Below are 12689 nucleotides of genomic sequence, written 5' to 3'. Positions count from 1 at the left end.
ACGCAACACGAAAGTCTTTTTTTATTTAATAAGTTAACCGCTCTTGGAGGCCCCCCTAGTGGTTGCAGAGCCCTGAGCAGCCGCTCAGTTCGCTAATGCTTCGGGGCGGCTCTGCTTGCTAATGTTCTCTAAGATCAAGCATTTTATTTAAAAGAATAAACGTGTATACATACATTATCTTTTTTTGATCCTTCATAGTCTGTGTTGCTGGGGGTAAATAGGTACTGCGTTTTGTCTGAGGGTTTATTGCAGCATAATAAAGACGTAATGCAATCATTTAAAGGGGAGCAGTTGACTGAGGTCAATAAGTATATGTGCAGTAAAGTAACCATATAAAATTTAAATAATCATTTTTTTCTAGGGATTTGTTACCACACATAAGTAAAAAAGTGACGAAAACATTTCGAATGGAATTCATCCAACTCATGGGCAAACACAATTCATCGATCATATGATCAACTCGACGTTTCTACTTCAGGATTACGGCAGAAAAAACTCCTAACATCCGTCTGTGTACTATACGGTGGCCTATCAGAGTCGGGTAAGGCGGGGTTATCATCCAGGTGACGCCGATTTGCCAGTACACTTGTCAATCAAAGTAAGTCAAGTTACCTAAGTTTTATTTTGAAGAAAGAGCGGAAGCGTCTTGTTTCCGCGTTTTACGAGTTGCCATAATTAGGGTATGTACATGAAATGTTTGCATTAAATGTAACATTATGACTAATAATTACTTGCTTAGATCCTACATGGACGTAAATTTGATGTATCTTAATCATTTATCAATAGTGCTGTTTAAAGTCTACCCAGGTTACCAGTACGTCAAGGTATTATGTTTTTTACTTTGAAAACTTAGACGGAAGTACTTGTGTACTAGCAAGCGCGAGTCGGCGGATTGACGCCAATGGGGATATGTGAATGAGCTGCTAAGTAACTCAACTAGTTGGAAGACTTGGAAGCGGCCGCCTCGCCAGCGTGCGAACTCCCCGGGCGCGACCCTCAAACCTGGGCCAGCAACGTTGGCCGCGATGGAGCTTGACAAAATGGACGAAAACGACTGGCGGTATCACGGCGAGGGCAACAAGAGCTTGGTTCTATCCCACGTACAGGTGAGTCGGCTAAGCTAACGCAGTGAAAAGAGTTAGTCTGAACCCCGTCAACCTCTTGACACCTATTTCACCTTGATTCGGCCTCGACTTGTCCGGGATAGTTGTCTTAAAATATCCCGGGGGAAGTGTTTTGAAAGCTGATGGCGAAGGTGTCACGCGCTGGAAAATTTCCAATTAGCGTCCTGTTTTGCTAGCTTGGCTACAATCAATGAGCAAATGTGTGAATTAGTGGTAACGTTACAAAATACAATTTGTACGTACTGGCCCAAGAGGGGAGAGGGGGTAATTTGGGAGAGCATCCCGAAGGTGTTTCAATTCTTGTTCGTTGCAGTCTTAACCAGCCAGTGCCAAATCAATGTGAAACTGAGGGCGCGTTCACGGGCACTCATCCGCTCCCGCCCATCTCTTAAAGACGGTGAACCTTTCCGAACATGTTAATGTTGAGCAACAAGTGGTGACGGCAGGAAATCGTGTCCTCACTCCCCCCAAGGCGCCACACTCTCTTGCTTTGTTTTTTGTTTGTTCGCTTGATGGCTGTCTTACTTATCTGAACAGAAAGAGCAGGGCTCCGGTTTCTTTTCACCCCACACCCTTATGAACGACAAGTACTGTACTTTCTAAATCAAACTTGACAAACTCCGGTTCGCGGGCCACTTGCGATCCGACAGACTTTCTCATCCGGCCCACCAAACGACTAAGTACTACTAAATAAAACATGTTTTTTTTTTATTCTAGCGTTGTCCCCATTGTCCATGCACAGCTACTGTGAATTACTACAAAACTAAACATCAAATGTAGTGCTTAAAAAAAGGGTCTTCATATTATTTTGCTTTCGTTCTGAAAAAGAAACACTATAGAAATGCTACAAAAATACCACTACAGTAATACTATAATACCAAAACAGTACTACAAAAATATTACGACAGAGATATTAAAAAAATGCTACGATGGAAATAATCAAAACAGAAATACTAAAATATACCACTACAGTAACACTATAAGACAAAAACAACACTATAACATATTATGACATCTATATTACAAAAATACCACTACAGGAATTTAAAGACAGGAATACTACAAAATACAACTACTGTAATACTACAAGTATTTGTATACAAATATACGTACGAAAATTCTATTGTGGAAAAATTACATTAATACTACAGAAATATTAGCAAATACTACTATGGAAATACTAAAAAAATATGAATGGAGAAATGCAAAAAATACCTCCTAAAATAAAACTACAATACAGCTACAAAAATACTACAAATCTATAATCTGCCTGCAACGAAATGTCGATACACCTGACCCGTTGTAGCAAGTCGATGCAGCCGCAGCCAACAGAGGGCGCCGCCATTATACCAATTAGGTATGTCTCGGCCGAGGCGCGAACCAGCGACCTCCCAGTCTCAAATAGCCTAGATGGTAGTGTGCCCGCTTTGAGACTGGGAGGTCGCTGGTTCGCGCCTCGACCGAGACATACCTAATTGGTATAATGGCGGCGCCCTCTGGCTGCGGCTGCATCGACTCGCTACAACGGGTCAGATGTATCGACATTTCGTTCTGTGTACATTGTTACAAAGAATGACAATACAAAGGAAATTATTATTATTATTATTATTATAAATACTCCAATTATATAAAAAAAACCAATTAGAATCACTAAAAAATTAAATATCAAATTCAGTGCTTAAAACGGGGACCTAATATATATTTGTTCTTAAATTGTGAGCACTTCAAAACCAATTTGATGAGACCATTCATATTAAAAACAAATATGAAAAGGAATATACCATGTATATTTATTGTTAAAAAAAAGTAAACGTCTCAGTATCGTCCCCACTGCCATTTTTTTTTACCCAATGTGAATTGGCCGGTCCAAATTGTCCCTAGGTGTGAATGAGCGAATGAGTTGTCTGTCCCTGTGTGCCCTGCGATTGGCTGGCAACCAGTTCAGGGTGTCCCCTGCCCACTGCCTGATGATTGCTGGGATGGGCTCCAGCCCCCCCGCGACCCTAATGAGGATAAGCGGTACGGCTGATGAGATGAGGTGACCCCCCCCCCCCATCAAAATCGTTTCCTACAGTTGTTCTAAACCAGGGGTTTCAAACTCATTTAGTTCGGGGGGAAGCATGATAGAAAAAAAAAACTTTTTCACTGGGGCAGGAATTGTGAATGAATGGCATAAAAAGTGTACCCAAGCTTTAGGACTCAGTAGACTCACGATTAAATTGTAATTCATGGACGTAGATTTGATTATGAAAGATTTATTGATGGTTTTTTTTTTTTTCAATGTTTTTTTTTCCCCTTTTACTAGTCTAGTCAAGTCATTTTTATTTGTATAGCCCTTAATCACAAAGAGTCTCAAAGGGCTTCACAGGTTATTACACAGACTATTTTTTCAGACTATTATTACACTATTCCCTGATCTGGAACCAACATGAGGGCAAGGAAAAACTCAAAAACCTCAACATGAGGAAAATGAAGAAACCTTGAGAAGGGACTGCACATGTGGTATCCCCCTTCCAGGATTACCAGGATTACTAAAATGTAATATTTTATCAACTGTTCATCTAAATCTAATCTATTAACAACCCCTTTTAACATGAATCTCTTGAAATGAAGGCCCTTCCATAATATCAAATTGGCAATGCAGAAGGTTCACAAACTGATTATGACTAAGGTACTGAGCTTTTCTACATAATTATGTCAGATAGAGTTGCTTGTTCTTTTTGATTGAAAACATATTTGTGAGAGAAAAGAATGGCTGAAGTGGAACAAAACACAAAATCGGTCCTGGTGTTTTTGGCTTACCTGCCTTAATAATTATGTGTGTACTAGAAGCCCGAATTTTCAGCAGACATGTTGTCCAATTGTATTTGCCAAGGAGAATAGTGTATGCAAGGTGTGTCCCCCAAACATTCAAAACTGGTGCCAAAAGCATTTGCCTCAAAATTGCAAAGAATGTTTGGCCTCAATTAAGTGGAAGCACTATTTGTGATAAGAGAACTTGCCAATGTTGACATGTAGACAGATATAACAAATCCCATGAATAATATTCGTACCTGTTAAACAGTTTGTCAGTCTATAATGCAAACAAAAGAAGGAACAAAACAGCATTGTCAAATACTATTTCCCTGACTTGTATAATCATAAAAGCCTGTTGGGGGAATTCAATTTTTTTCATTCAATTTAGAGTCTAACTTTATGAACATGAATGGAACTTTTCTGAACATGGCTTTCCGTGAAATGATTCATTGTAAAATGAAGTTCTACCTGCACATTAGTGGGTGCAAGCGGCAGCGGGCACACAAGTCAGACTCTTGTAACATTTGATGACACGACAGATGCAAAATATGAAGTTGGTTTTGATAACCAAGGTTAAGCAGAAAAAACACGTTTAACATACTTGGCTCAAAGGAAGAAACTCACACAGTTACATGTAAGATGCAGCCTTTGTCTTTAAGTTTCAGTTCTACTGAAGTGACCATATATTGCCCTGCTCCGTCCCCCGCCGTCCCTTGTTTTGGAGACAGATATTAGCTCTTATTATAACACTATATTAGATAGATAGATAGATACTTTATTCATTCCCTAAGGGAAATTCACATTTCCAGCAGCATCCCTGAGCTGAGAACAGTACAATAATAAAGCCAAAAGAATACAATATACAAATACCCAGTGTGACGTGCAAATGCCCACTGTAGCGTGTTATATAGAGTAACTAAATAGTGCTACACAGAATACATATTGCATTAAGATTCGGTAATATCCAATGTAGGTGGTGTGGTTTAATGTGGGCCTTTACTCTGCCGGGTGGAGTTAAAGAGCCTCATGGCATGAGGAAGAAAAGATCTCTTCAGTCTGTCCGTAGTACAAGACAGTGACAGCAGTCTGTCGCTGAAACTGCTCTTCTGTCTGGAGATAATGCTGTGTAGTGGATGCGATGGATTGTCCATGATTGACCTCAGCTTTTAATCATGTTAGTTGTGTTGAAATTGTAATTTATTTACTGTAAAATGTTTTATAGAACTATTAAAGTTTTATCTGAATTTATAATAGATGTTCTTTGTTTATTTTTGGTTTATTAAAAATGTCTTACGCCAATTTTAAGCTTCTTCAGCAAATGAATATCGGCTCCAAATATCGTTTTTTAGCCTCTTTGTAATACTAATAATCAGTATCGGCCCTAAAAACCCTATGTCAGTCGAATATTACTTTAAAGCAACATTGTCCATCTTTTGTGACAACTGTGCTGACATATTTCTGACACACCGTGATTAATTATCATCAGGTACGTATTGATTGTGTCTTCTCTGTTGGCCAATGCCATTGTCACAATCTTTTTTTTTCAAGGACCTTTTTTCGTAATGTTTGCAATTTTCTTAGAATAAGACTGTTATTACTATTCTTTTTTTTACTTTTCTCCTAGATTTATATAATATTTAAAATTAGTTTAGTTTAATCACTAAGTAACCCTTGAACAAAAAAAATCCCTTTTGTTTAAGTGCACTTTCTTATAAACTTTATAAACTTTAATCTTATAAACTTTATTTCACTTCTCAAATATCACTGTGTCCTTTTATACAATATAGTTAACTGAAGTTGTTAGATTGTACAAACAATCCTTTGTAAAGGTAAACCGTACATGATCATGGTGCCAAAACTTTTTTATGCTTGACTGTAAATGCACTGGGAATTGATGAAATGCTTAAGGGCCAATTCTCTTTTTTGGTGTCAAGTGTTAATATTTCTAACCAGTGATGAGCTTGACACTTTTTTTTGTGTTTATGTCCTTTCTTGCAGCTCTCTAAAGTACTTCGACTGCTCAAATATCCTGCAGATGATTCAGAAAACCCACCCCAGGTAAACTTTACTTTTCGTACTCTCATTTATTTTTCAACTTTCCATGGAACGTGAAGTGTCACACATACCGTATGTAATCGGGCATGTGGGAGTTTGAATTGAAAGGGTTTACAAACAAAAAGTTATCCAAATGTGGGGAAGCTGGTTTGCACATAAACACGTCTTTATTCTTGATTATGCATGCAAATATTGGTTCTCCGGCTTGGGAACTAGAATTGCATTTTATTAAGAGGTGATTACCTTTAAATGGCCTAATATTAATAATTCCTGGCTCAGCTGTGCTTTCGCAAAAGGTTACATGAGTTCATTGAGAAGCTAAAGATTACCATTTGTCTGCATGTGACGACGCTAAAACCTACCCCACCCAATGCCAATTTGCATACTTGTGCCCTTGTTTCCTACGTGTGTGTAATATGGTTGTGCATGTGTGTGTTCTAGACTGCAGAGCAGGCCTTCAGGCAGATCCAGAACATTGTTGACTTCAGCTCCTACGTGATGAACAGCCTACTGGGTGACAAGTTCATCCACAGCGGGGTAGGACTCGCACTCGGATGTTCATATTTACTTCCTTGCACACTCCCACTCGCTTACACCTTTTATACTCCTGCACACACAAAACATTTACAATACAACAAATAGGGAATTGCATTACAAGCATTTACCAACAATAATGGACATGACATCGACATATTTTCAAACTTTCGGGTATTCGGTTTAGAGATCAGGTTACGGATCATTAAGATTGGGTTTATATTGGTTTTAAAACGTTGGGTTCAGTTTGCTCATATTGTAGTCCATCATATGGCCCCCTAAAAATGTGGTCTATAAATCAATACTAGGGCTGCAACTAATGATTATTTCAATAGTCGACTAGTCCCCGACTATTGAAGCGATTAGTCGAATAATCAATAACCAGATAACTATTAATTTTTTCATACATTTTGCATGAGGTTGATTTTATTATGTGAAAAAAAAGTTAACAAACACGAGAAAATAGTACAGTGAAAATGCATCTTTATGAACATACTGCAGATTCATACATAAATTAAGTCAAACCCAAAACCAATTAGGCGCAGTGCTTGGTAAAGAGACATAAATACCTCGATAAACCTCTATCCATTTTTTTACAGACGGCAAGTAAATCATAATTAAAAATAAGTTTTTTATTATCCCTGTCAACATAGAACATAGTTCATTATCAGCAGTAGAACAGTAATTAAAATAAATATATGTGTTTTATGAAGTACATTCAGTGGTCAAAAGAACAAAAGAACTTGATTCTTTAGCAGTTTTGAATCAAATTGTTCCAACGACTGACATTTGTCTTTCAGGCTGGACGTATTTAATTTCAAATATGTTTGTCAGGCACAGTCTAGCATCATGCTTAAGCTTTCTTTTATAGTGAAATATACACATATAAAATGTACAATTAGAGGTAAGATCTTAAGCCCGAGCCAGAAGCCAAATTTCCGCTCAAGTTCGGGCCTAAAATGTCAATCATTACTTGAGTTTCGCGTCAGACCGGACTTTAGTCACTGTCTTTTTAAAAATTTTTGAAATTTCCAAGCATGTCACGTTTCTGGTATACTTCATTGTTTATTTTTCTTTGTGGAGGACTCCTGTAGCAAAGGAGCCCTTATCCACGTGCTTGGTGCGTGTTCCTTAATTGTTTTTATTTGATTTTCTCTGTGGAAGATCTGCGTAGTGGACTCCTTCCCCCTTTTGCACAACACATCCCTCGTCCACACGCTTGGCGCGTTTCCGGTGTAGTTCTTAGTTTATTTTTCTTTGTGGTAGATCAGCAGAGCGGATTCTGTCCCCTTTTTCGCAGCCCATTCTACGTTCGCACGCTTGGCTCAGCGCGTCCACCAGTTGGCGCGCCCCTGTCTGCGGTTTGTGTTGCACAAAAGGGGGACGGAATCTATCGTGTAGATCCTAAACCAATAACAATTACATGTAGATCATTTATTTTAAAAAAACTTGATGAGAGAGAAGCATTCCTTCTCCCACAAAAAATGAAAATTCGTTTGTTCCGGAAGAGTTTCCTCAAATCAAGTTAATTTGTCGGGCTCAGGCTGGGTCGAGCTTTAATACCCACCGGCCCGATCGGGCCGGGCTGGACTTTTATAGGCCCAATCTTACGTTTATCCAAAACTGATTTGCTTGAATTTTACTTAAAACTTACCGGGGCAAGTGAGAATCAACTGTCCGACTTGTTTTGAAATGTAGGCGCGTCATTGAGCTACTGCTATGATATGCAAGGTCTGTGGTACGCGTAATTGTTGTTGTTAATGCCATTACTGGAGGGTTTATGTTACTGCTAGAGACAGAGACACTATTGCGCATGTGAGACTCTCAGTAGAGATTATATACATGTATAGATGCCTCAGTCTTTTAGAAAAGTGTCTCTGCCGACAATAGTCGACAATAAATTCCATTGTTGACCATTTCTATTTTCGATTCTGCATAGACTAATTGTTGTAGCCCTAATCAATACGAAATATTGAAACTGAATTTGTCTGAGTCGCAAAACCTTTTACACCACAGTCACACTACGAGCTCCTGTAGTGTCTTGATGAACTTGTGTCTTAAATAAGCTTTGTTTTAAAAAAAAGGGGCTCATGGAAGTACAAGAGATGGCAATGTTCTCATTTTCAAGCCAGTCAGCTGACGTCCTTGGTGGATGAAACACAATATTGTTTCTTCTATTAGCTGCGAAAGGGGCCACACATTACAGATAAGAGCCTGTCGTCATGTTGACCCCATGTGGGTCCTCATCACGTATCATGGTGATGATGTCACTACCAGGGTTCGTACGGGTGCTTAAAATCCTTGCAGTGTTTTCAAGGTTTGAACAGTTTTTATTTTCTGGGTGAAGTGGTTGTAAATGCCTAAAGTTTTTGCCAAGTTTCTTGGTAGTCTGAGTCGATATACTGCACTTTAAATTAAGAAATATAACAAGTCTACTTAAAAATGACACCGACATGCCTGCTCACGGGGCTTCGCTTTGCCAATGCATTTCTTCTTCCCTCGTGATTAACGGCAGTTGGTATTAGTTTGCATGACATTGTCCTATGAAGTGTCATCTCGTCCTACGCGTTGTTCCCAGGTGCATGCTACACCCAAACAGGGCAAGATGAAATGTGTATTGGTGCAATGATTAAAATTCAAATATGTACATTTATCATAGGCCATGCAAAAAAATTAAGAAAGCCTTTGCCAGTGGTAAATTGTGATGGGAAGACCTTCCTGCAACTGAAAATGTAAGCTACATATTACTGTCATTTTTACCCAACACTTATATGAGGAAAGACATGTCTCAAAAATATTTACACACCTATCCACGATTTACTCGATATCTAAAAATCAATTGTCTCAGTAAATAGACCGCAAGGTTTAAAATCGCTTATGCAAACTGCAGATATTTTTGTATATCTGCAAAATACAGGATTCCCATCGGATTTTGTCTTTTAATGCTTCGATAGCGTTATCCATTCGGCCTCTGGTGCTGTGGAATGCTCTTCCCCCTGAGATTCGAACTGCAACCTCAGTGGAACTGTTTAAATCCAGGCTTAAAACACACTTCTATTCTATAGCATATGAATAACCTATATTTTATGTTGACAATATCTGTGTATTATTTATTATTGCAAAATCCATTGCAGCCTGGTTATCCTGGAAGGGGGATGGCCTCATGTGCGATCCCTTTTCAAGGTTTCTTCATTTTCCTCATGTTGAGGTTTTGGAGTTTTTCCTTTCCCTCATGTAGGTTTTAGATCAGGGGGTGGCGTAATAATAGTGTTGTTTACAATAATCTGTGGTCTGTGCAGCCCTTTGAGACTCTTGGTGATTAAGGACTATACAAATAAACATGACTTGACTACTGGAGAAATTGGAAAATTGGCATTGAAAGTCCTTAAAATTGCTTGAATCCGCCAGGAAAATGGTGTACCGACCCTGTACTACATTTGTTTTTTAGCCATTGCAGGCCTTAAAAAAGCTGTGCTGCTTTAAATTGGCAGCACATTGAAAGTAGGAAGGTGTTTAACAACAAATGTAATGAGACTAATGCTGATGAGTAATATTCCAATTAAAAAAATAAGATAACCATATTTTCCGCACTATAAGACGCACCACATTTTAAGGCGAACCCCCCAAAAATAGTCTTTTGTGATGTATTTTTCTTGTATAGGACTTGAAGAAATGAAACTACAGTAAAAGTGTTCTAATTAGACTAAAAATAGCTAATGTTGTGCCGATGCTGTACAAATAAGATATACTATCGTTGAGTAAACAGACCAAATCACCGATATGAGTTTTAAATTTAATTAAATTTAATACTCAAATTAGTGATTTGGTAAATTTCAGTTTTAAATATCTGTACCTCTACTATGACAGGATGCTGGTTCCTCTTTGATGGTTTACAGGAGGTTATTGCATACTTGTCAACCTCAACCAATTGCTCCTCCTATTCATGATTGCAATTACCCTTTTTAAGCGATAATAAACCTTACAAGCACAATGCGGCACCTATTTACTCACAGCAGGACACAGTATGTAAAACAAAAAAAAAGTTATTTTAGTTTTATTTTTTTTTCAAAACTAACTTTTCTAATTTTTAGAGTATTATTTTTAAAATTATTTAAAACGATTTGTCGCTATTACTTTGCAATAATACTTAAATAAAAGAAACTCCCAAGAAGATTCCTCTTCATTTTTTATTAAGGAGCCCAGTTTTAGTCATCTATGATTTGTCATGTATCATCATTGTTCCTTTTTTTGTAGTATGAGGCGACAAAAAAATTCCGATGGAAATGTAAAAGATATATATTGATACAAAGTAAAGATGTTAAATTAAAATGAAAGCTGACCCTAACACTGATTACGAATGAACACAGTTGTTCTTGTCCTTCTAGGAAGTAGTCAAATTGCCACTGGAATTTGTGCGTCAGTTGTCAATCAAAGTTCAGCATCAACGGCCCGGTAAGATGCAAATTCTGTGAACATTATGGAAATTTTGCACGGACGAGACTGTGGAGTGTGTGTGTGTGTGTGTGTTCATTAGTGTGGCGCTGTGACAAAGTGATGGACATCTACAGCGGCTGTGCTTTGTGTCTGCCCAACTTGACTTGGCCCATCCTCCTGCCGCACTCGCACACACCTCCGCTCTGTGTGGAAATCAAGGTCAGTGCTCAAAAAAACAAAAACAACCTCATCATATGCTTGAGTGTGGTATCTGATGCATATATTTCCCCTCAACCCTAAAATTTATGGAGAATTAAATGCAAAAAGTTCAGTATTTTCCAGGCTACAAGTCTCTCCGGACAATACGTTGCACCAGCCAATAAATGCATAATTAGGTTGGACAAAACATGCAAGTCACATCTAGAGTCACATTTTTGGGGGAATATCATTTGATAAAACCCGACACCAAAAACATACTTGTCATCTTGAAAGGCAATTGAAAATAAAAATAAAATGGAGATCGAGTTAGTAGTATACGTTATACTTATGTTTATATTCAGGACAAGCTCGAATACGGTACGTATACGGTACCGATGTAACAGTTATTCAGACATCTAGCATAAAAAATATGCTTACCAAACTATCAGCGTAATTCCACGTAACGAAATCCAATTAAATCCTTCATCCTTGGAGTCACTTTTACTGGTAAACAACTCCTCCAACTCTGAACGATAAGCAGCTTTCGTCGTCCAGTCCGGAAAATGTCCACCCAAAACAGGGCAAGGTTGAAATTGTCAACACAGGCCTAGAGCACCCGCTTGCGGTTTAGTGTGAAAATAAGATGTGAAAATCGCATCCCCGGCCAAATAATGTTTTTCGATGAATATAGATAGATAGTTTGTTTTTTCTTTCTTATGAGGCCTGTATGAGGCTTTTCATTTTTTGCCAATTTTTTTTGTTTTCGTCCAAGATGTTTTTTGTGTTTTGCCGACCGTAAGGTAAATGCAGTTTTGTGGCGACTAAGTATCATGTAAAGTGAAGTGGTTTGTGTGCCTAATCAATACAGTTGTGGAATAAAATGGCACTATTATTTTTAAAATTATAATTTGACAGTCCTGAAGTTATCTGTAAAAAATACTTATACAGTATTTTTATTTGTTAAACCTACCTGAGCCTGCAAATTGGGTTTCTTTTAATACATAGATAAATAAATTCAGGTTTCTATCTAAGATTTAGAATTGTAAAACAACTTGAGCGCAAGATTTAAAGGCACACCGTAATAATTGACAACTAGTTGTCGTTGTATCGAATAGTACAACCAAAACTGGGTACTACAAAGCACAAGGAAGAATACGGTCTACGGATACTCAGTGACCATACGGCACTCTTTTTTTTGCCTTGATTTTCACAGTTTTGTGTGTATTTTTCCAGGCTTAAAACACACTTCTATTCTATTGCATATGAATAACTTATATTTTATGTTGACAATATCTGTGTATTATTTAATATTGCAACATCCATTGAAGTCTGGTCATCCTGGAAGGGGGATGACCTCATGTGCGGTCCATTCTCGAGGTTTCTTCATTTTCCTCATGTTAAGGTTTTTGAGCTTTTCCTTGCCCTCATGTAGGTTTTTAGATCAGGGGATGGCGTAATAATAGTGTTGTTTACAATAATCTGTGGTCTGTACAGCCCTTTGAGATTCTTGGTGATTAAGGACTATACAAATAAACATGACTTGACTAT

General features: G+C 38.0%; 1 protein-coding gene across 2 annotated transcripts in view; it reads left to right on the top strand.

Annotated features, from left to right (window-relative positions):
• The first annotated feature begins 219 nt into the window (after positions 1–219).
• The window catches only part of ippk (inositol 1,3,4,5,6-pentakisphosphate 2-kinase), a 30784-nt gene continuing 18314 nt past the window's right edge, over positions 220–12689 (top strand). Inside the window, exons 1-5 of one of the 2 annotated variants that reach the window (XM_088337558.1) lie at positions 220–1106; positions 5919–5978; positions 6417–6512; positions 10895–10961; positions 11044–11162. In XM_088337558.1, the coding sequence (XP_088193684.1) occupies positions 1026–1106; positions 5919–5978; positions 6417–6512; positions 10895–10961; positions 11044–11162 (423 nt within the window). In that variant the 5' untranslated portion in view covers positions 220–1025. The remainder of the gene's footprint in view (positions 1107–5918; positions 5979–6416; positions 6513–10894; positions 10962–11043; positions 11163–12689) is intronic. The other variant, XM_088337557.1, reaches the window with a different exon arrangement.

Source organism: Urocampus carinirostris, chromosome 6 (genome assembly GCF_059441175.1).
Source record: "Urocampus carinirostris isolate Australia breed hairy pipefish chromosome 6, RoL_Ucar_1.0, whole genome shotgun sequence".
Taxonomy (NCBI): domain Eukaryota; kingdom Metazoa; phylum Chordata; class Actinopteri; order Syngnathiformes; family Syngnathidae; genus Urocampus; species Urocampus carinirostris.
Note: the sequence above shows the minus strand (reverse complement) of the source record. Positions and strands in the feature narration are given on the sequence as shown.